This window comes from Xenopus tropicalis, chromosome 6 (genome assembly GCF_000004195.4).
Source record: "Xenopus tropicalis strain Nigerian chromosome 6, UCB_Xtro_10.0, whole genome shotgun sequence".
Classification (NCBI taxonomy): domain Eukaryota; kingdom Metazoa; phylum Chordata; class Amphibia; order Anura; family Pipidae; genus Xenopus; species Xenopus tropicalis.
Genome location: NC_030682.2, coordinates 22,871,320 through 22,896,284, shown reverse-complemented (window position 1 = coordinate 22,896,284; position 24,965 = coordinate 22,871,320). Strand labels below are relative to the sequence as shown.

General features: G+C 42.4%; 1 protein-coding gene across 2 annotated transcripts; it reads right to left on the bottom strand.

The window, feature by feature from the left end:
- itgb1 (integrin subunit beta 1) lies at positions 1–24,384 on the bottom strand. Of its 2 annotated transcripts, XM_012964425.2 has the most exons (17): positions 24,136–24,384; positions 14,394–14,463; positions 13,562–13,647; positions 12,029–12,245; positions 11,780–11,950; positions 11,107–11,345; positions 9,967–10,122; positions 9,662–9,757; positions 9,106–9,195; positions 8,831–8,971; positions 8,373–8,575; positions 7,821–8,059; positions 7,223–7,445; positions 5,863–6,095; positions 4,642–4,808; positions 3,448–3,528; positions 1–1,145 (listed from the first exon to the last, which is right to left on the bottom strand). In XM_012964425.2, exons 2-16 carry the CDS (start codon positions 14,461–14,463, stop codon positions 3,454–3,456), a joined length of 2,406 nt encoding a protein of 801 aa, XP_012819879.1. In that variant the 5' UTR covers positions 24,136–24,384; the 3' UTR covers positions 1–1,145; positions 3,448–3,453.
- Between the last annotated feature and the right edge of the window lie 581 nt (positions 24,385–24,965).

Here is a 24,965-nt window from a genome sequence, read left to right as displayed (position 1 = left end):
TTTAAGATTTTTTAAGTCGTTTTTATTTAATAAATAACTTTCCGTTAACAGTATTGTAAAAAGTGAAAACCTGCTAAAATAAAAAGGCACTTAAAAACAAGATTGTGACAAATATGGGACAGAGGCAATGAGAATGGTCCGAGACTGATATACGCTGAATGGCACGCTGTTAGAACGTCTTTGTTTAAAGGCTGTACATGAGAACGCTTGGGTGTAAATAACCAGGGGGAGGGACAATTTGTAGGTAGATAGCAAATGTACATAAATTGATGGCAGAATGAAATGATTAAGGCAAAAGGAAGCACCAAATTTCCAAAGAACATACATATAATAGGACATGGGGAGATTTAAGGCCCTATGAGGAGGTGATTTTTGGTTAGGTACAGGAGTCAGGCAGCAAAATGACACAGAGCTGGAATTTACCATCTATAGAAGCATGCTCACGGACCGGGTATTTATTATGTACATTATGTGTCAAATAATTTGCCTTTTCTCACTTATTCAAAAGTGGCTTGGCACGAGGAGATGCATACAGACCTGCTGATCATGCAGAGAGAGAGTCTGAGGTATGCAATGTTACTATTGGCCTGTCTGTAAATTCCAGCCCTGATCGTCCAATGGCGAAAGAAATACATAACAATAATACTCTGATTGGCAAAGCTCTGAGCGAGATCAAACCTGCCCCCTTCCAGACGGACGCACACAGGCACACACACACTTACCCAAAAAAACAAACAAAAAAGAAAAAAATCCCATTTTTTTGTACAAGAGGAAGGGGATGAAAAAGGCACGATGTGACCTTGCGTCCTCGGGAGGACTTCATTATCTGCGGTCTTGAATGAACCCAAGATCAAGTGACAACAAAACATTATGGAGAATAAAATGTTCTGACGGTCGTGTGGCACCAATTAGACGTTATGCTCTCGCGAGCACATGTTTCTGGATTTCTGTTAACTGTACGCGATTCTTCCATGGTATCTATCATGGCGTCACTGGGGTATGGCCCTTTTGCTACCTTCTTGGGAGTACAAAGAATGCTGTCTTGCATACAGTGTTGTGGCATTTACACTACTTCTTCCTCATTTTCCCTCGTATTTAGGATTCACCACGGTTGTCACGGCGCTCTTGTAGATGGGATTTTCGCCCTGTGACAGGAAGAGAACAGCCCGAGTTATTACACAGATACAAGAAACGGAAGGAATGTTCTTATTTCATAGGAACCACACACCAAACCAACGCTGATGCAAACCAATCCAGAACTCAGTATTGGAGTACTCTACAAATGGGTGAAGCTAGAAACAATACCATGGGAGGTGCAGAATGGTTATCAGATGGCACAAATCCAGTAAGATGGCTAAATGGTTATATCCACTTGTTCCTTCCATTGTTTAAATCACTGGTTGTTACTATGACACACATTAGTAACTTTAGGTCGTGGGCCAATGTTTGTATTAGTTTAATGCTACCAATACCATTTGTTTACTATGTCTCCAAACCATTTCATCAATAGGGACTTATATTTTTAGATGTGAGAGACAGGACCTGAGTGGTAACCCGCAACCCGACTTATCACGCTGTTATACCCCCTGGTCCGCTGCCCAAACCCATCCACAATGAGATTTTTTACCATCCTACCCAGGACCAGTAGAACCGGAAGTGACTTCACTCTGGAGGCGGATCAAACCAGGAAAAAGAACCACACTTTACTCGGATACCCAGGCAGGGAACCTATGGACCACCCACTTGGTGAATCAGGGACTTCCTACCCAAAACCCGACCGCTATACAGGTATTGTTACCTGACCCCCCTGCAGGTCTCTAAAGTGGTACCAATAACCTCCTGACCATGCAGCATTATTTCTTGCCCTTTCAGTCACCACCGCTCTCCCCTGCTTCACTAATCCCACTGCCCTCTCACAGGGTGTTCAGATGCTAAAGTTAATACCTACATCAGTATTGTGGAAATCAATCTAACACACAGACAGGCTCCTTTTTAATTGATTGGCCTCATCTATTAACACAGGGCAAACTTGCTCGTGGGCAGTAACCCATGGCAACCAATGAAATTGTTGTATTCATTGTTCTACCTGCAGCTTGCTGGAAAAAGCCAATCACTAATTGGTTGCTATGGTTTACTGCCCATGGGCAAATTGTCCCAGTGTTGAGAAATGAATCCCAAAATGTGACATTACAGGGCACCAAAGAGAAGTGCTCTCAAATGACTTCTTTTGCTACAAAAAAAGAACCACCCCCAGCAACCCCCCTCATATGCTAGTAAGGAGCAAGGCAGCCTGAACATATGATATCAAATAACCCTTTCTCCAAAAGGCATACAGGGAGATCAAGGGCATTTTACCGTCTTTTTTAATTTGTTAAAAAATGTGGTATTAATGCGACCTCCTCTGATCTCAATTAGAATCACATAAAGATGCAAAAAACAGTGCTTTTTAGTTGATTTCAAGCTGAAAGATCTGCTGGAGGGTGCTTCCATTTCCAGAAGGTACCACCCTGTCTGCCTGTGTCTCATGCCTAAGAGCAAGGGTCAAAAGTCACATTCAACTGTAGGAACACAAGCATGGAAAATGTACCCTTGGGGTACCAAATAAGGGCTGTGATTGGTTATTATGGCTCTGTTTGGCAGTGTATCTGGTTTTAATGTAACAAAAACCTGCCTCCAAGCCAAGAATTTAAAAATAAGCACCTGCTTTGAGGCCAGAGAGCAATATCCAAGGGGTTGGTGAGCAACATGTTGCTCCTGAGCCACTGGTTGGGGATCACTGCCTATGAGTGTGACACATGGTAATCCTGGGATAGGGTTGAACCAAAATGTTAGGCACCCCCAAGTGACTTAGATCGCTTACCTTGTACCCTGGGCTGGTCCCCTGTTAGGAGAAAAAAGCACCAGCCCGGGGTACCTGTAGGAAGCGTTTCCTCCTTCCTTTCTCTTCTGCCGGCAAAATCCGTGGGCCGGCGCATGCGAATAGGAAGTAGGAAGCGCTCGCTGCTACCCCGGGCTGGTGCTGTTCTCTCCATACAGGGGCACCAGCCCGGGGTAAAAGGTAAGCGATCTAAGTCACTTGGGGGTGCCTAACATTTTGGCACCCCCAAGTGACTTAGCCATTCCTTCTCCTTTAAAAGCCTGTCTTTATCATACTCCTAGCATCTCTTTTAATAAATCCAGTTTACAGACCAACCTCAAAAAGAAATAACCCAAACTCCACGAGGTCTGTCTATGCTCCAGTAGGGCCCCAGGAAACCTTGACTGACTGAGACATTATCTAAACCCGGGCTAAGAGTTTATTTCAGCAGACGAAACGCAGAGCAAACAGATCAATCAAAGTGTTACACGAGCAGGCACAAAAACTTTGATAGTAATAGTATCAGTAGTGCAGGTTGGAAAAAAGAACATGCATAGTAAAAGTAGGAAAATGGAAAGGAAAATACAAACTGCGCCTTAGAGAGCGGCTTTACGTCCATAGTTTGGGTTCTTGAAATTATTTATAGGGCTCTTGTATATTGGATTCTCTTGCTGGAGGGAGGAATCCACGTGAAGGAAAAACAAAACATCAAGTTCATCACTGCACAAACACAAAGGCCTAGCTCCTTATATTACCCCAACTGTTACCCCACAGAACTGAGCATGGAAAAGTGCCCCTTGTTTCTTTTTAGAGAATGCAGTTTTCCCCCATTGGGTCTGAGCTAGAACAAAGGCAATGACTGGAGCACAGTTTAGGTCAGGGTTAGATACAGTTATAAAACTCAATGTGGCAAAGAGACACTTTCTGCTTCATCTTGCACATGAATCAATATACAGGTATGGTATCTGTTATCTTCATTATCCAGAATACTCAATTATGGAAAGCCTCTCATAGATTCCATTTTAATCAAATAATTCTGATTTTTAAAACTAACTTCCTTTTTCTCTGTAATAATAAAACAGTACCTTGTACTTGATCCCAACTAAGATATAATTACCCCTTATTGGGGGCAGAACAAGCCCTATTGGGTTTATTTAATGGTTAAATGATTCCCTTTTCTCTGTAATAATAAAACAGTACCTGTACTTGATCCCAACTAAGATATAATTACCCCTTATTGGGGGCAGAACAGCCCTATTGGGTTTATTTAATGGTTAAATGATTCCCTTTTCTCTGTAATAATAAAACAGTACCTGTACTTGATCCCAACTAAGATATAATTACCCCTTATTGGGGGCAGAACAGCCCTATTGGGTTTATTTAATGGTTAAATGATTCCCTTTTCTCTGTAATAATAAAACAGTATCTGTACTTGATCCCAACTAAAGATATAAATAATCCTTATTGGGGGCAAAACAAGCCTATTGGGTTTAATTAATGTTTTATGGGTTTTTTAGTAGACTTTAGGTATGAAGATCCAAATTATGGAAAAAGTTTCCATAGGTTAGAGATGATTCTTTCAGCAATGTGTTCTGGGCATTATAAATAAAGCAGCTGTTTTGCTTGATCAATATTAAAAAATAATTGCAGCTAACAGGATACAGAGCGCCTTACTGATCTTCTTATTAAGACAGCAGACAGAATGGCTGGGAACAGTGCTGCACGGCAAGTAGTTAGAGGAACCAGATAGAAGCATATAAGAGCGATGCCATAAAATGACTTACAGTGTCCCATTTAGCGTTCATTTTCTCCTTCTCGAACTTGGCAAACTCCCTTCTGTCGTGAATGATCATAAGCAGTTTCCATATGAGCAACAGTGCCAGTCCGATGAGCACAATGCCAGCAACCACACCGGCGACAATAGGAATGATGTCAGGACCGCTGGGACACTCTAGGATTAAAACACATCCGACACATTAGTGTGATGCACTCGCGCAACACGTTACCTTCTCGTTTTATTGAACATATTATCTTATTATACTTAATAAAAAAAAAATGTAAATCTTTCAGCCGGATACTAAAATGGCAATAACTCCTTACCAATACCCAGGCAGGGATAGTTAGTTAAAGGTCACCATTTCCTTGTGAAATTGATTAAACCGTTTTAGATACATTTTCTTATTGGGTGATTCTTGAAAGTATTTCTGGCTCAGCCATAGTTTTATATACCTGTATTGTGACATTAAATTGAAGTGGGGATGGAATGATTCCAGTCAGTTGGTCAGTTAGTCGTACAGGGACATAAATGCGTTTTACAGAAATGAAAAATGTGAGGGGCGATGCCATTAAGTTATGGGTTGTATACCATGCTTTTCCAGTGCCAAGTCATGAATAGACTCTTTGAAATTTCCTCCAGCAGAAAAAATGCAGTAGGAGGAGCAGAGGCCGAAATATCCGTGCATCTGTACATAATAATGCTTTTTCAGGTCAGAGAGGAAGCGCCTGCCTGGCACACAATGGGTAAATTCATGCTTATAATAAAACACAACTAGTGAAAAACAATTGCATTTGCAGGCTGAACTAGACTAACAGCAGGTTTCACTTTGAAGTCAGCCTTTCCTAATTTTCCAATTATCTGTGCTGACAAGGGCCACAAAGTGAATTGTGTAGGAGTAGCCCATGTATGGCTCCCAAAATAATGCCTCTCTTACTGGTCTCAGATCAGGGCTAATTCTGCTATTAAACTGGCAGTCTAGAATATCCCATCAGCCTAGGGCTGCTTCAGGCTCTGGATATGGAACTTGGCAGTGGGTACCCTATGCTAAGTGTTGACCCAGTGGTCAAATTAATAAAAATAGGGCAGATTTGACTCTTGGGTTGCCAAACAAGCAGATCCTGTGTAAACCCAATACAACCCATCACTCATAGACATATTTCTAATTAATTTTTGCTGTTTCTCTGTTTGTTCAGCCACTTTTATGTCATGTCATGAACAGAACAATTACCTGGCTCCTTCACCACATGCACCAGAACTTCATTCTTTGAATCGACTGAATACGTGAAGTAAAACCAGCAGTCTTCTGCATCCTTTTCCTTACAGTGTGTGAGGGCTTCTGCCTGGCCTGGCTGGGGCAAGTCTTCCCGACTTTCCACTAAAGAGATGTTAAAGTGCATGCACTGCTCCAGGCATACTTCTTGCTTCTCTCCTTTCTGGAAAGCTCGGCACTGGACACATTCTCTGTAAAATAAAATATACTGTTAGTAAATAAAACTTCTTTTAATAATATCAGACTGTTGGAGAGTTTGCTCTCCAGATTCTTGCAGAAGTTGGAAGAATTCACAGAGACCAGCCACACGCACTGTATGTGCAGCAGACAGGAGCGGGCAATGCGAGAATAAGCAGAATTCATCCTTTTCGTAACCAAAAGGGCAGCAAAGCCTTTAACAATAAATGGTACTCTTCATAAGATGCTCTGTAATTGATTTAAATGGTATAAAGGTAAAGGGTACAAGAGGCAACATCCCTTTAAAAATAAAAGATTGATGATTACAGCACTGGGAGATATTGGAAGGTCCACTTAGCTTTTAAAAAATATATATATATATATATCCTCTGTCTGTATAAGAGGCATATACAGTATCTGAACGGTCGAAAATAAATATACTTGTCTACACAAACACACATAATTTCTCATATTAAGATCATAACAGTCTGCCTCCGACTTGTACAGAGGCATCCCGACTTGTACATCCCCGTTCATCGGCAGAGTCATTAGAAGCCACAACAAGTAGCTGCTACAAGTAGCCCCATGTGTCTTCACCCTTAAAGGAACAGTAACACCAAAAAATGAAAGTGTATAAAAGTAATAATATAATATACTGTTGCCCTGCATTACTACAACTGGTGTGTTTGCCTCAGAAAGACTACTATAGTTTATATAAGTTAGCTGCTGTGAAGCCATGGGGCAGCCATTCAAAGGAGAAAAGGCACAGGTTTAAAACACAATGTGCTGTTGCCCTGCACTGGTAAAAGTTGTGTGTTTTCTTCAGAAAGACTACTATAGTTTATATAAATAGTTGGAAAAAAGGGTGGTTCCATAGCAGATAACAGATAAGCTCTGTAGAATATGATAGTGTTTACAGGCTGCACGAAACCTGTGCCATTTAGCCCTATTTCAATTTGAACAGCTATCCCTATGGCTACACTGTATCTTTGTTTATATAAAATATGATAGTGTTCCTGAAGCAAACACACAACAACTTGTACTAGTGTGTTATAACCTAATTACTTGATACACCTATTTATTTTTTGGTGTTACTGTTCCTTTAAGACCACACAGTCTCCATTACCAGAAAGTCACTTACTTGTGCTCCGTACAAACACCAACGCAGGTCTGACACAGTTCACAGGTTGGTCCTTGGAATTTAGGATCTGTACATTTACACCTTCCACAGTCACATATTCCTCTCCCGTTACATATCTGGCCATTTTTTGCCATACAAGTGGAGGTATCCTCTGAGCAGTCACAAGCACTGCCGGAGTAATTGGGGAAACATTCACATACTCGACACTTGCACACGCCTTTACCTGTAACAAAAATATGGTTTGATTTTACAATTTCAAACATCTTTAGTAACCCTTACAACAGTTGCCAGTGAATGCAAGGAGTTTGTATGTTCTACTTATGCTTTGCAAAAGGAATGCTTAAAACACACAGGCAGGTTAACTGGATTCTGATAAAACTGACCCTAGTGTTCGTGTGTGAATGTGATAAGCACCTTTGATTGTAAGCTCCACTGGGGCAGGGACGGATCAGAATGATGCATAAAGTGCTATAAAGTGCTGCATGACCAGTCAGCACTCTATAAAGACTAATAATAAAGTACTGAGACTGAATGAATGCAAGACTGCAGCTGGTGTTTCTGCCCTCTGAAACATATAAATTATGTGATCGATTCTTACCTCCACAAATCAGCCCATTGGATCTGTCACAGTTGAAGTTGTCGCATTCACAGTACTTGCCGGAGTAAACTTCATTGGGATTGTCCCGTTTTTTGCACACACACTGGCCGCATATACAGTCCCCGTTGTTACTGCAGATTTCAGAGCTATTTTCTCTTCGACAATAAGCGTCCATATCTTCGCTGTTTACTTCATCGGTGCTGCATTCACACTCCTTCCCAATGCGCCCCTCATTACATCTGTCATGGAAACAGCATAGCGATTTATTATTTTATAGCTGAAAAGAGGAGCTGGATTGGCTGTGGATAAGATCCTGTTGTAGAGGCACGTTTACAAATTCCTTTTGGCCACTTCAACCAACTGAAGCTCTACTACTCTTATTTATTAGCCATTTATATCCACTGCACTATGAATAAAATTGGCAATTTAAAAATGACATGTGATGTATTAACAATATATACATTTAAAAAAATAAGGCATTATGCACAGAGGGATTTCAAGCCAGGGCTTTAAAGTGCACTGATGCCCAATAAATGCAAGGAAGCACAATACCTGCAGGCACCACATTCGAATGTTCCATTTCCATGATGACATTCAGGGCTGTTGGGCGTCCCTTTTTCCTGGCAATCACATTCACAGATGAACTGGAGAACAATCTCTACTTCTTCGGTAAATCCAAGTGGTTTGATTTTTATGGATTCCGCTTGTCCTTTTTTGGGGCACTTGTGAGCTGTCACACTAATTTCAAATTCCACCTGTAAGAAAGCAACTCTGTTAGTATCCACTTACTTGGACACATTATGTACTGCACCGCACATCCACTTTGGTGGACATTGCATGATTTTTAACCCAAACAACCTTTCCTGCAAGCAGCTGCTTCACATTTGTTTGAATAGGAAAAAGGGATGCCTATGCTGATAAGCAGGGATTGCTTGCATGAAACAAGCAAATAGGTTTACTATAGTCCAAATCAAGGGGGTTTCATAGGCCTAAATGTGTTGGGAACTCACCTGATCTCCAATAGAAATGTTTGAACATTTCCTTCCATCCTCCCCAGTTCCCTTGACTCCATTCTTACAGAATGATTTATAGCTGATTGTTACACCCTCTGGCAATTTGCTGTTTTCCAAAATAAGTTCAGAGGAAAGAGACTGGAAACAAAAAGATCACTTAGGATTATTTTGGATTCCAATAGAAATGAACAGAGAGCTATGAAACAGTAATGAACAAAACTATAAAACCAAAAGTGCCGTCAGGGGTATGGATACTTCTGGCAGATACTTACATTATAGGAGTCAATAATCAGTTGAATCACATTGCTGGAATTTGAGGACAAGGTTCCCACAGCTGATTTTGGTATCAGATTTTTCAGCTCCTGTCAAAAAAACACAAATATGGATAATGTTACAGAGCCATTAATGTATTAAAGTTAACATTCCACTGTCCGTTTTCCGTTGCTCAACAGAAAAGGACAAAACAATGGCAGTTACTAGCAATCATACAGCAGCGTCTTGAAAATACCTTTGATGTTAAGAGTCATATATGGCAGCATTTAGCTGACCACCCCAGTAGAAATTTCTTCCATAGCAGCACTACTTACCACCAAACCTACTCTGTTCACTTTTTTGTTCTATTCTTTCTCTGCTATTCCCTTCTCTTTCTGCCCCCCTTCTCCAAAACTCCCATCCTTCTCTGACCCTTGCACTTTTCCCTTCTGCCTCTGATCTTTCGCCCCTCCAGTCTTGTTTTTGTCTCCCAGACCTATTTTTTTCCTCTTAAACTCAAGTAATTATTATTACTATTCATGTGTATATACCATAGACATAAACAAATATAAATACCTGGTAGACTGGCTGGAAATCCTCTGTAACAGCAAAAATGGTCTGAATGTTGTTTTCACTAAGTTTCTGAACTAGGTGAGCAATTGAGGGATAGTCCTTAAAAATAACAAAACAAAACAAATGAACACCCAAAAATACAATTCGTATCTACAGTATTTTCAATAATACACTGAACGTAAAAAACAAAACAAAAACAAAAAACACACCTGTAGATTACCGAATAATCATTACAATTATGTAGAAAACAGTAATTGTGAAGAAAGTTATTGAGTAAAACGGTAACGTGGGCAATACAAGATACGTACATAATAGTGGCTCATTGTGTACATGTTCCCATGCAAATGACATTTGCCATCATTTGGCAATACAATGCCGCCTAATTTTCCATCTCCGGCAAAATGGAATCCTGCGTCAGTTGAGAAGACCAGCAAGCGTGTGACATTTCTCCAACCAATTTGCTCCTTTAAGAAAAACATTAAACAGAAAATGTTAATCGTCACATAACGTGGTTTCCTATTCTGGGATTTGTAATACATAAGTACATGTAGAATATATATCACTATATGGTGCTTTTTTTGTAATCTACGTTTCATTTGCTTTGTCCACTGTGAATGTGGAGATCTGTAAAATTCTGCGCAAAACAGAGGTGCTTGTTAAATTATTTGCCTTTCCTGACCCTAGTAGTAAAAAAAAAAACAAAAAAAAAAAAAACTGTTCCTCCTTTATGTTCCTGTCTCTCTTTTAAAGCACTACATGGTTGCCAGGTTAAATTGGATCCTAGCAACCAAATACCTTCTGAAATTCTAAACTGGAGAGCTGCTGAACAAAAAGCTAAATAATTCAAAAAACTGCAAATAAATATGAAGTCCAGTTGCAAATTCTCTCAAAAAGCACTCTCTACATCAGCGCAGTCTAACTGGAGGCCCGCAGGCCGGCCGTGGCCCTTCAAAGGATCTTTATATCCCCCAGTCTGCTCAAACACCCCATTGACTTCACTATATGACATCATTTGAATTGAATTGTGCTGTATGAGATAAATAGCCTGCTACATGTTATAAGTTGGACAACATTGCTCTACATAATACTAAAAGTAAAATTAAAGGTGAACAACCGATTTAAGCCACTAAAACATGACACTGCTCAAAGGTGCAGAATTTCAAGCCAGAGTAAAATAAATGTGTGAGCTATCTATATGGGGCGGCGAAACAAACGCTGTTTGACTTTTTACATGTACTTCCAATACTGCCCAAAAGTTCTTGAGAATTTCTAAGGCCAAAAACCACAATACATTCTAAGGTAGACCTTAGGCCCAACCAGTTAGGCCCAACCTTTGGACCAGACCCCCTTGGCTCATAACAATGTGCCAATGCCCTTAATGATTTTTCTTGTGGTACAGAACAGACAGTCTCGTAACCAAGATCAAAATAATGGCTAAAAATACTTACACCACAGACCGCAACCTGCATAATTGCATCAAAGCCTCCCTCGGGAGAATCCAAGTTACCGGAGATCTGCTGCTTGCCTACCAGGTCGTTAAACAACTTTCCGTCGCTAGTGAGGTTGAGGACATTTTTATAGCTGAATGGGCTGGTGCAATTCTGATCACTTGTGCATGGGTTAATAAGCTTGGCAGGAGTGGTGCTTATGTAGGGCATGACTGTTTTTTCCACAAAAGAGCCAAAACCTAGAGAGAAAACAAGTAAAATAGGAATGTGTTTGGTAGAATTGCTTATGCCAGTATCCAAAGGGCAGGAAACCTTTATAATTTTACATGGCTGGTCTAAAACTGATGACTATACTAATGGTATACACTGGCATGCCATTTTAAAAGTATTTCTCAAAGGATGCAGAGAAAGTTACAGGTACTTGTAAGCACCCATCAATTTAGGAAGGAGGGATAAAATGGCCAGCTTTCTAAGGAGCGACATACACTGTAATTGGCAGTACTATGTAACAATTACTGTTTTCTACATAATTGTAATGTAACAGTAACTAATTTCACATAAGTGCCAGCAAATAGTGCAAGGTATTAAAGCATAGGAATAAGACTAGTGACATCAGGCTACCAAGTGCTGATATATAATACAGCTAGGCAACAGTAATTTGAGATAAATGTACCTATCCGGAAATCTGAAGTAATTTTCTCCATTTCTGTCATTAGTGCTGTTCCAAGGCTTTTAACGTTCTCCAAGTCATCTTTCATAGAAAATGAGAGGTCCATAAGATAGTACAGGTCAATTGGATAGTCTTCTGCTCTTCTGAATGTCAAATTAAATGTCTGGGGTTCACCTAGCATAAAACAACAGACACAATTAGATGGTGCTGGAGAGGAGAAAGCTGCCCCCTATCTAAGGTTTAGGAGCCTACCTGATCGCAGTTCGAATACCAGTTGTTGAGGTCGGATTTGGGTGATGTTTGCAGGGTCCATACGTTCTCCTTTCCCTTTGTTTGTTATTGGGATATCTTTTAGCTTTTGTTTACGTCCCCTGGGGTTTTGGATGTCTTCTTCAGGGCAGCCTTTGTTTTTCAAAGCAGCCAAATCGTCACAACGTGCTGACGTGGGCTCTCCTTCTTGTAAGAAGTTCTGAGATTAACCACGGGGAAAAGAAGGCATATAAATTACTCTGATAATGGATATATACTTGAAATTCAACAAATTAAAAGGTTTTAATTTTTGCACCTCAATTCAAAGTGGGATTCAGCTATAAATGTGCAGCAAAGATGCCATTCGTACAATTCATTTTAAATGGTACAAGGGTATTGGGCTGTTCTGCCATTTTCCATAGCCAGAAGCCTCTTCCAGGAGAAAGCAAATGTCATTACTGTGTAATGTTTAAGATACAGTAATCGCTGGACTTTACTAAGCACCTTTAGCTGGGCAGAGACGGCACTCCTTTGCTTTATTGCAACTTCAGCAGTCATTAATTTTTTTTTTGGCAATAACCAATACTAAGGCCAATGATACAGGAGGCAATATATCACTGTGGCTCTCTTGAAAGGAACTGCAGCTATTTAACACCCTTTCCTCTCCAGCATTGGCTTACATTAGGAGGGCATCATGTCTCAGACATACTCTGGAACAGGGGTCGGGAACCTTTTTGGCTGAGAGAGCCATAAACACCACATCTTTTAAAATATAATTCCGTGAGAGCCATACAATATGTTTGGCCGTGGATGCTGCGGGGCAAGGTAGGGTGGGCCCCAAGGATGCCGGATGCATATTCGATGCAGAGGAGGGCGTGGCCTGCACTTGGCGGATAGAAGACATGTTCTAAGGCTTAGAACACGTCTTCTATCCGCCGAGCGCAGGGGCAAGGTAGGGTGGGTGCCAAGGATGCCGGATGTGGAGGAGGGCGTGGCCTGCGTTCGGCGGATAGAAGACGTTTTCTAAGACTTAGAACACGTCTTCTATATGCCAAGCGCAGGCCACACCCCCAGTTTTTTTTTTTTATTAAAGATTTGGCAGCGAGCCAGATGCAGCCATCAAAAGAGCCACATCTGGCTCCCGAGCCATAGGTTCCCTACCCCTGCTCTAGAACTTAGGACCTATATCTTCTAGTTTGCTCAATATAGAAGTCATATGAGAGAACGGAATGTATACAGCAGTATTTCCCTGGCCACAGTCACTCAGTCGCACAGCTACCGGATATAATAAAGTAGGCTTAGATGACATCTGGGGCTTTATAGCCATTGACTATGAAATAATTTGCTCTGCTTATTGTAACACTAATTAAGTAGAGTTCTTTTATTCTGTTCTATGCATTAAGATGCTCTTATGTGTAATAAGGTATGGTTCAGTTGCTGTGACACATCTATACCTGCCCATTATTGGGCACTACCAAAATACACCTCTAAAATGTTTTACTAATGAGCTCTTGACAAAATCTGGCAAAAACTCACCACTTTAGTGCACCAGCCGCAGTTGGGCCCGGCTTGAATACATTCTCCACATGATTTGGCATTTGCTTTTAGACATTCTGTCCCACCTAGAAAAAATAAATTTATTAGTGATAAGTTGAAAAATCCCATTTCCACATGAAACAACCAGACAGGACAAAAATAAAATGCAAAGGCTCAATAAGTCATTCTCATCTTACAGGATGCCTTCAGCGAACAGACAATTCTTACACTGACCAGTTACCAGCTGAATATCCCAATGCCCTCCATCAAACTAGGTAAAATATACATGGCTGTACACACACACACACACACACACACACACACAATATTATATACATATATATATTATATTATATATGGTAAGGACCAGCTATAATCAACGTTTTGGTCCACATAAGGACCTTTATCAAGGATGGCTCTTGTAACTACTTTTGTTTGGAAATCCGTGCATCTTTGTTTTGGGAAAAATTGCTCTGAATAGGCAGAAACTGGACAAAATAGGGAGAGACTGATAGCAAATACAGATATTTTGTTATTGCAGCACTCCAGCCTCTTGTTTTGAAAGTCATATCAGTATTGCAGTGTTATATACATCTCTATCTGCCCCCTGATACTGTGAGAGGTGGCAAAGCTGAGTGGTCAGTGGCACGAGACCTGATATCACTGGGTACATGAGAAGCAGGTGATGATGGCAAGACCAAATAAAGCTAAAAAGGACATACCCAAAGTTTTTTAACTGTACAGAGAGCTATGATGCCTAGGCTATGTATGCCCCTAAACTAAGCACAATTAAAGTCAAATTCTACAGTTTAAATAGGTTAAAGTCACTCACCTTGCTGGGCATTTATGCACAAAGCCAAACAAGTAAGTAATCCAAACGTCAATACTGAATAACGGGCCATCTGAAAAGAAAAGGGCACAAGAGTTAGCAGTGAGTTAAACCTTTCTTCCCATAGTATAACAAGGCCTGTGGCTCACAAGGTTGTGGACATTAGTTACATCTGTTTTTTTTTTTTTTTTTGGAAAGGTGAATAGAAGTTGAACACTAAAGGGGTGGGCATACATTTATGATAGTCAACTGAAAAAAAACACCCCCCCCCCCCCCCACTACTGTTTAGTAAAGCCTGTCCGTCAGTGCTGTGACCACTTCCTGTGGGAGACTGAAGCGACACTCCCCATCTTTCTTTTACTCTGGCTTCTGACTTGAGAGGTTGTGTATGCAGCTCTCATATAATGACAGTTTTAGGAGGTAAAATGCTTTCAAAACATCTTTATTTCTGCATCCTTTCATATTTTGAGGAAGGATGAATATTATAACTGAATATGAACTTTATATAAAATGCCTCCTTTAAGGGAACATGGTTATATACAAGGCCTTGTAGAACAATGGACATGTAACCATTTCTTATTCAACAATATCTCTGCAGATGAACAGCTTATAACCCTTATGTGGGCTTATGTTAAAAAGGTATATAAACTTCCAAAATATAAATCAACCTTTTTATGATTTTAATGCAGAGTTTCACTTGGCACCATTCAATATGGCACTTCCCACTCAGTGCTCACAGAACAGGGCTGTTTTGCCATAGCCAGGTTCTGCCTCACCCAGCAGACACAGGCAGGCCTCTGCTCAATGCACTGCCATAAACTGCTGTTATTGGGAGCGACTGATACCCTTTCATAGCAACGCTGCTGCTGCAGAGCTGGCACAGGGATATAAAGAGCAGCGCCACATCAAAGTCCAATAAGCGCACAAACAGGGTGTAAACCTTTTACTTCCTATGCAGATATGCCACATAAAGGCTGCCAATAATGAGCCTCAGTGAAACAAACCATGGGGGTCTGCTGCTGGAACACTTGGTCAATGCTGGCCACAGGGCAATGCAACCTTTTGCATATCCAGTTTATATTACAGAGATCCACACAAATAGCACTATATATATTTTTAGCCCATGTTTATAAAGCCGCCAAAGTGTCACTGCCTAGCTGGCCACACACGGGCAGATTAAGGTTGCCAACGCTGCTACACTTTGCTCCCTTAAATTAGCTCCATAGTGGCTACCTGTAGCAAAGTGGTGGCAAGCTCAATTAATAAGCAGGTTTGGCCCTGCTGACTGCCCAGGATCTGCTGGGGGGGACGCTTTAAGCCAGGACTATAATGCTTCATAAATGTGATGTGTATTCAAATAGTTGAATGATTTGACCACCCTTACCCTGGAAAACATATTTTGCAATGTTTCAGTCGTTTTTCCTTGTATGGAAAATTTTATGCATCTGCCCACTCAATTAGGCCTGGCTAGAAACATTATACATTTCTGCTTCACCCCCTATAGCTGTACCTGTTCTTAAAGGGGCAGTTCACCTTTAAATTAACCTTTCGTGAGATACAGACAGTAATATTCTGTCAGCTATATTTGTTGCAGTTTTTGAATTACTATGATTTTTGTTCAGTAGCTGCCCACTCTGGAATTTCAGCAGCCATAGTATTTCTAGGCTGCTGGGGTCAGTGCCCTCCCAACTGCAAGGTGGAAAGAGACCAACTGAAAAGCTGCAAACAGTTGACCATTCTACAACATACTAATATATAATGTAGAGGTGAACTTCCCCTTTGACTGTTACACAGATGTTTAGAATGTGCTCAGACAGTCGCGGTTACCCACAGGTCTCCATTTTTGGTAAAGCTGCAAGGAAACGCGTAACAGAGCCATATAAACACATTGTCAAATATCCAAAGCTCCTGGACTAACGGCGGAAGAGCAGCATTCATAAGCAACCGTCAGGAGCAGAGAGGCCTGGCAGAGATTCCCCGACTACATTGTCTCCTTATATGGGCCGCCCCAGGTCTCCCACTCTAACCGCTGCCTCTGTGTATCCGTCAGCTTCCTCTGGCACTCGCACTCTTTAACCCTTCCGATGCCACACTGCCTCACCACAAGCCATACTGCCCATCACTGTACAGGAGAGAGGCAGCACCCAACTGCACTCACACAAACTGCTAGATGTTCCATTGTTTCCACTGCACTCAATGGGTTCAAGTCTTTGGTTCAGTGGCAAAGGGGTTAATGGTCCTACTGCAAATTAGAGGAAAACAAAAGAAACATGCCAAAACGGAAACCAAAGTTGGTGAGTAGATAAAAATAAAAGTAGAAATATGCAGAAAATGCTGACACATTCAGTACTCAAGTTCTTTCTTTTTATAAATGTGCATTAAAGGAAAAGGAAAACCTAAATATCTCTTTATTTCTCATTCCCCCAGTGAGCACAATTGCTACCCTTCTTTCCACCCTCAGGCCAGCGCGCCTCTTGTTTAAAATCCTCACAGCCCAGAGTACTTTCCCCTTAGGCTACTGCCACACGGAGGCATTTATCTTGGGTTGCGTGTGAGCACAGGCCAAGTAACCAGGTTTCTGCTCCGCTTTGCTTTATGGTGTGTCTGCATTGGCCTGCGTGCAAACACTCAGGACAGATTTCAAGTTGAAATGCATTTTATTGCAATATCCACTGCGTGTCTACAGCAAGGCCGACATGGTGTCTCCTGGGCAGACACGCCATAAAGCAGATTGGAGCAAAAGGGTGATTTCTCTTAGCCAGCCCAAGAAAATGTCGCCTGTGGCTGTAGCCTTAGCCAAGGATCTTCAGTCACTAAAACATGTAGTCCTTACCCTTTAGCTCATAACAGGGTAGCGAGTCACTCTCCTACAGTTCAGCGGATATACAAGATGGTGTAAAATGGGGCCAGGCCCAGTTTGGGTACCACTGCTCTGTAGCACCACTGCTCTGCCTGCTCTGTAGTGATAAAAGATGGGCACGGTACAGAAAGCTTAGAAACTGCAGCTCTGCACATGCACCCAGTCATGGTAGTGATGTGTGGGTCAGGAAAGACTTATCCCGAGCACCCAAGCACCCAAGGCTAACCCACAAAATGTTGATTTTGCAACCATGTCTATCTGCTGTGTATGCACCTTAGGTTCCAAGATATGGAAACTTCAGGAGCAGAGGATCAGTGATCTACAGACCAGGGGCGGGCCAAGCCGACTGAGCTCCCAAGGCAACCTGGTCGGCCACTGCTCCTAAGAAGAGGTACATGCCTAGCGCCCCCCCCCCCCCCCCAATCATCGCGCCCTAAGCAGGTGCCTCTTCTGCCTACCCCTAGTTCCGGCCCTGCTTCAGACCTGCACCCAACCCGCAATGGTTGCCCAAATTTCAACCCTAACTCTTTTGACCAAAGAGTAAACCCACGGATAGAGGGTCAACCAGCACATGACTAATAGTAACAGTGCCATTAAAAACTGGCACCAACTGAGTTAGATGACAGTGGAATCTGCCAGCCAATAGGCAGTGCATATGCTCATGATGACCCCTACCAACAGTTACCATTGTAGGACACAGTGCTCATAACTGTACCCATATTCTGCCAGGAAAACTTGGCATTAGTGGGTCAGACATGGATAGGCATAGAGTACACAAGATTTATAAGCAGAACAGAGGGACGGGACAACTAAACCAGACTGTCATCTGTGACTTTGCTTACTATTCACATGGATATAAAATTACACTTTTGAGTTACACCTTACTGGCACAGGTGGGTTCATTCCATATCATAAAGCCATTGACGGTATATGGGACGTTAACCATTGTCCCATACTGTGCTGCTACTGGGGGCTAACCTGACAACAGATGCTCATTTCCATGCCTCCTGGTACTTGTGCCAGTCAGCAGTGCTGAGAAGAAGTAGCCAATTAGGATGTAGTTTCCCTGAAGTCTTAGAATTCCTGGTACATTATGAAAACATAGCTTATTGCGTATTCAGCATACTTCTTGCCTGATACAGATATGGGATCAGTTATCCAGAAACCTGTTATCCAGAGGGTTTCAATTATGGGTAATACATCTTTTATATGCTCCATTTTAATAAAATCAGTTTTTTAATTATATGCTTTTCAAAACAATCCTACTGGGTTCATTTATTGTTTATATTCATTTTTAGTAGACTTAAGGGGTCTTTCTGTAATTTGGATCTCCATACCTTATCTTGAAAAACGCCAGGACCCAAGCATTCTGGATAACAGGTCCCATATCTGTAATATCACAGCTGAATGGATTTACCCATTTACTATCCCTAGGAAGATAAAGGTAGTTGGATACCTGTCTGTGGTTTAACAATGGAGTCACTAAAGTTCACAGGCTGGGGCTTTCATGCGCACACAGTAGCTGTTCTTTAACAATAAACTGGGGGGAAAAAAGGGAATACAAATGAGCAGCTCACGGTACTGCCCCTATATTCCCAAGAAAAGGAAGCAGATAAACCACAGATAATTACCCAACTAGCCTAACTTATTGAGTGAGGCACAAGCCAGTTGAAATGCACAGTAGCACAGACAGCCTGCTGGGGCACTGTTTCAACAAGGGTGCTGGGGGGCCCCCATCTCTCTGCAGAACAAGCCTGGCCGGGATATAAGTAGTAATGTCTAGGGAACTGGATTCCTGGCACACAGGCCCCCTCTCACCCTCCATAAAGAACGTTCCTAAATTAACATCTCCATTATGGCACAGAATAAAAATGTCATTAATAAAAATACACTGCTAGGGTGAACACACAAAACCGCCTGGGGCTGGATACTAAAACTGAAAAGGGCTTTAAAAGCTTCTTAAAGGAACAGTAACACCAAAAAATGAAAGTGTATAAAAGTAACTAAAATATAATGTGCTGCTGCCCTGCACTGGTAAAAGTTGTGTGTTGGCTTCAGAAAGTCTACTATAATTTATATAAATAAGCTGCTATGTAGCCATGGGGGCAGCCATTCAAAGGAGAAAAGGCGCAGGCACATAGCAGATAACAGATAAAACACTATTGTATTCTACAGAACTTATCTGTTATCTGCTATGAAACCTGTGCCTTTTCTCCTTTTTTCCAGCTTGAATGGCTGCCCCCGTGGCTACACAGCAGCTTATTTATGTAAATTATAGTAGTGTTACTGTAGCAAACACACCAGTTTTACCAGTGCAGGGCAACAGTGCATTATATTTTTATTACTTTAAAGCTCTTTCATTTTTTGGTGTTACTGTTCCTTTAAAGCCTTCAGCAGACAACCCCCACCCAAAAAAAAAGTAAACACACTGCTGGAGAAAGAAGCCGGGACACTGGGGGTGATTTACTAACACTGGTGACAAGTTGCACCCCTGCAGTTACCCAGTGCAACCAATCAGATCTCTGGTTTTATTTTACAACTTGTAGTAGTCTAATCAGAATTTATTGCTGATTGGCTTCTATGGGTAATAGTGGGGTGCTAGTTTTCCATGCAGTTGATTTATAAAGATATACATACATATTTGAGAGACTATTTATACAGCCTATGCAGAGCCATCAGGAAAAGAGGCATGTGATCCTAGCCTAGCAGGGTGTTCTAGTTGGGCACTATGGCCACGTTTAGGACTATCTGCCCCCAGTAAAATTTACAATAAATATAATGTGAACAACATGCATTTAAAGAGATGACAATGGAAGTTACCGTGATCATTTCTGCACTATAGAAAACAGGACTCCTTATTGAGACCGCACTGGCACTGCTCAAAAGACATGGCTGGCCATAGAGTCCATAAGTATGTGTATGGGGTCATTCAATAATCAGGTGTAGTATGTATCACAATCCATTGGCCTTTGGGGCTGGCAGAGTGTAGGAAAGACCAACTCGGACAGCTTACCCCGTATTGGCTTTTTTAGTGCCCCACTTATTTTGGATGTAAAATAAAGATCTGATTTTGGTTAATGCTTGATGTTCTCTATATGGACCCCAGTGCCAGTTACTAGGCTGCAAGACAGAAAACAAGCCCTGCAGTTCAGTAGGGCCCGAGGGTTGGAGGTTTTTACATTTTTCCTAACTGGCCTCGTACTGCTTGATAACAAAAGAGCAAACAAAAACACACCTCAAGGGAAGGGAAAAGCCGCTCAGCAAGGTGCCGACACGTGGTGATCACAAGCTCTTATCTATAGGCCAGAAGTACAAATGCAGCAGCGCCACAAAGTGTAAGAGTATATGGCGGAACTGCACAGCTGATCTGTGTGATCCCAACACCAGTAATGACAGAGGAAGAAGAGCGACAAATGCGTTACAGTTATTAAAGAAAATAGGATCCTAAGCAGCTTCCCAATACACATTTATTACACATCTTAAGTGATCTCCTAGTAGATTGTAAGCTCTTTTGGGCAGGGCTCTCTTCACCTCTTGTATCGGTTATTGATTGCTTTATATGTTACTCTGTATGTCCAATGTATGAAACCCACTTATTGTACAGCGCTGCGGAATATGTTGGTGCTTTATAAATAAATGTTAATAATAATAATCTCAAAAGTTATTTGTACATGTTATTGCTATTTACCCCCTTCAACTCCTGATACAATGTAGCAGAGATCAGCTGCCCCCAGGTCAGTTATGCTGCAGGTTTCTGCTATACTACAAGGGTCACAACCAGCAGTGCCTTGGACATAAATCACTGCTTTCAATGGCAATTACATTTACTTTGAGATGAATGTGTATTGGAAAGTTGCTTGGAATGACATTTTCTTTCTGTATGCAAAATACAGTGTTTGGGTGGAGTCCTAGTTAATGAAACATAAGGCTACTGCTGTTCGGTCAGACTACAGACAGACACGGGCAGGAAGGACTCCATTTCAGACAGGAAACAGAAATCACAGCTGGAGATGTTGTCACAAACACACACTTCTCTAAAATACATTGCGCCAGTGTATAAGGGATTTCTGCACGCAAGTGTATGGGGGAAGCAGGACTGAAAGCCGTTGTTTACCTTCAGATTAACTGAATTCTTACAACTGGATTTTTTTATTTTTATAGTTTTTGAATTATTTGCTTTCCACTTCTGACTCTTTCCAGCTTTCAAATGGGGGTCGCTGACCCCAGCAGGTAAAAATTAAACTGTAGCCCCACAGAGCAATAGTTTGTTATTGTTTTATTACTTATCTTTCTATTAAGGCCCTCCTATAATCCCCTCTCTCTTTCAAACCACTGCCTGGTTTCTAGTTTAAATTGGACCCTGGCAACCAGGTAGATGCTAAAATTCAACACTGAAGATCTGCTGAACGAAAATAAAAAACAGAGACCAATGCAAGACCAACTGCAAATTACCTTAGAATAGCACTATGCTAAAAGAAAAAAACGTATGTATTTGTAGTTGATAACCCTAACAAAACATGCTGCCCACAGATGGGGAGACAATTCCAGATAATTAACTTATAAATCACTGTGACAAATCTCTTTCTCTGACACAAACCTATATTAGGGAATATTCTCAGTAGCACCATCTTGATTAGATGTATACAGGTTTGATCTTGGGTTAACCAGCACAGCTCATATTAGAGCTTAGACAGGGTCTAGGGGGGGGTCACTTTACCACTTTTAAGCTGGCCATACACGGTAAGATCCACTCTATGGCGAGGTCACCAATCAAACGTATCTTCTCCAAATACACTCACCTATGGGTGAGCAATATCAGGCGAATTCAAATTAAAACAGGGGCCACATCAACGAGCCAATGTGGTTCCCGATACGACGGAAAAATCAAACCTGCCCAGTCAACATCTGGCCTGAAATTGGCCAAATCTCGGTCGGGCAGACCCATTGTTCGTGCCCACACACTGGCAGATAAAATCTGCCCGGTATGGCCTCCTCTACTCACAAGGGAAATGCCTTCTAGATATATGCAAATCGCAGTGAAATGTGAATTGCGCACAAAAATTCGCAAATGAGACTGCGATTTGCCCTCTGTGCCCATTTATTATGAATAAATATAGCGCGGACACAGACTGCGCGCATAAACATTCGCAATTTACGAATATGCCATATTTAAAAAACTTGAAGGGCATTTGCACTGTGAATAAAAATTTCGCAATTATATTTGCCCATTAAACGCACCAGTCTTGTCCAGCTTTATAAATATAAATACAGGTAGAGTAAATACGTTCACTGTGTGAATAATTCTGCACTGTGCAAATTTTATAAATGACCCTCAGTGCCTAGATACAACTACGGAGTCACTTGGGACCTATGAACAATGTGCAGGTCACATCAAGGTGCAAATAAGGTGCTGGTGGCACAGGGAGTGCTGATTTGCACCTTGTGTGCACAGCTGCTCAAAGCCAATAAGCCCCAGTGTGGCTTTACACTCCTACTGGGCGGAAATGGTAATTGTTGTCCTTTCAGCTAAATTGAAGTGTAGTATCTGTAAAGAGAATGTGGCTGCTCCTCTATATAATCCAGACTACCCTGATCCTCTGCACAAAGGGCCCTGCCTGCCCGGGGTGGCAGATAATCATAGGAAAAGTGGGACACTGAGTTTCATAAAAGCTCTTTTATGAATTTATATTTGAATCTTCACCATGCAGGAAAAGGTGATATACTGTGTTAGCCAGTCAAAATGTTTATAAGGGTAACCCTTTAGAAATAAAAGTGGTATAAAGGCGATACCTTTATTGGCTAACTAAGATAATCACAGCAAGCTTTCAGAACATTTTAGTTCCTTTGTCATACTGATTACCTCACCATTAATCTCATAAGGTTCCCAGCACAGATTTAGGCTCTGTTACCCACCCTTGAACCCGGCCCTGCCAAGAATACGTTTTGGGACTCATCCACCCTCGGAAGCCTCTGGGCTAAAACGCTGCTCGGGCTTCAATAAAAAAAGCCACATACAAGCACCCACTCATAACTCAATATAAGTGCCCTCAGTGTCAGCCAAACCATTATTCGTGCCTGGGGGCCGCCTTCTCTTAGGAGACTCTGTTAGGAGCCAGCAGCCAAATGAAGCAGTGCTATATTGTACTTATAGTGACCGTGGCACAACTACCCTGCGCCCTACTGAACACACAGGGAAAGGGGACAGCGTGGGCCGGCTGAGCCCTGGTTAATAATATCTATGGTTATGGTAATGATCTACTGTTAAAAATAAAGAGAGAAAGAAGGAGACTGCCCCCCCTTCACCCCTCCCAGGATGTCCTCTGCCGCCTCCCTCTGTGCACATTCCTGCAGGGAAACTCCCTGCTGTCTCTATGGGGGGGGGGGTACATACAGTCCCAGCCAGACACCCAATTCACTTACACAGAGCCCCCTACACACATGATCATGTAATTAGCGCAGTAACTAAGGAGGGAGAGCGCTGCAGCCCTGGAAGGGTGGGATCCCACAACAAGGAAAGTTTATAGGAAGCTGCCCCTAAGCAAGGTCACCCCCTCCCCCAGTCTCTATTAACCCTCTACCTACTGAAGCACAAACTCCACAATGGAAAAACTCCAGGTGGCATGTACTACAAGTCCCACAATCCCCTGCGAGTGAATGCAGTAGTTCCCAGCAGCTGTAGAGCCCCAAGTCTGCCCCCCTGTACCTATCACTGACAAACAATACAACTCCCGGCGTGCAAAGTAGCTGCTACACGTCCCGGCTTCTCTAAGCCATATGGATTCCCCACAGGGAGGCAGATACGGAGCAGCAATGCCCTAAGCACAGACTGTACCAAGTGAGCGGACACTGGGGCCAGAATGCAGGTAACACAGAGCGGCGGCTCACCTTTGGCGTGGGGCCCTTGGATCCCAGGAGCGGCGCCCTGCCGGGCTGAATCGCACAGACTAAGCGCTGCCTCAGATTGCGGCCTCCGAGCCCAGGCAGGTCTGCGCGCTGAATGAAGTGTCCGCTCTCAGTAACGGTCCCCTCCCGAGTAGCACCCAGCCTGCGCTGACGCACCACAAGCGCGCCCCCGCACTCACACGGACGCGCACAGCCAGAGCAAGAAGCGCCGCAGGAAGCGCATTCCAGCCCGGTGACGTCAGGATGTGGGAGGGCGGGACTGGCTACGTGGGAATGGGGGGGGATGGGGGCAGGGGCTCCCACATGGCCACTGTGTAGTGGCGGCTATTGCCCCATACTGTCTGATTAGTAGCACTGGGATCGCTTCCCGATATCTGGCACAGCTTGGCACCAGTACCACAGCTCAATAGGCATACACTCCAGGGGATAAGCTTTGCTTGTAGTACAGTACAGTTTATTGGTACCACATGGTTTGATGGCAGTCAGTAGCTGAAAGCAGTTTGTATGTTGTTGGGCGCTTCTACTGATTCTTGTTTCATTCTTCAGGCCACAGGCGAGCAATCCCCAGGGTAGGGTTCATCTGCCTGAAGGGTTGCCACCTTTTCTGGAAAAAAATACCAGCCTTCCAATATTTTTATTTATATCTATTTATAACATTGACATGAAGCCTAATTTTTACCAGTCAGGCAAGTGTGGCAATAATATCTGTGTGCCGCCGTATTCTAATGGTACCCCAGCATCAGGCCCTGGCATTTCAGGTACGCAAAGGCCAAAGTAGCACCCCCACCGGGCCAATAAGTAGTGACTGTCTA

Excerpts from the sequence above, each read along its gene's own strand:
- itgb1 (XM_012964425.2), bottom strand. The coding sequence starts at position 14,463 with ATGGCCCGTTATTCAGTATTGACGTTTGGATTACTTACTTGTTTGGCT. Across the intron at positions 12,246-13,561 it reads GCGGCTGGTGCACTAAAGTG|AACTTCTTACAAGAAGGAGA; the intron begins GTGAGTTTTTGC and ends GGTTAATCTCAG. Across the intron at positions 7,446-7,820 it reads CAATGGGCTGATTTGTGGAG|GTAAAGGCGTGTGCAAGTGT; the intron begins GTAAGAATCGAT and ends TTTTTGTTACAG.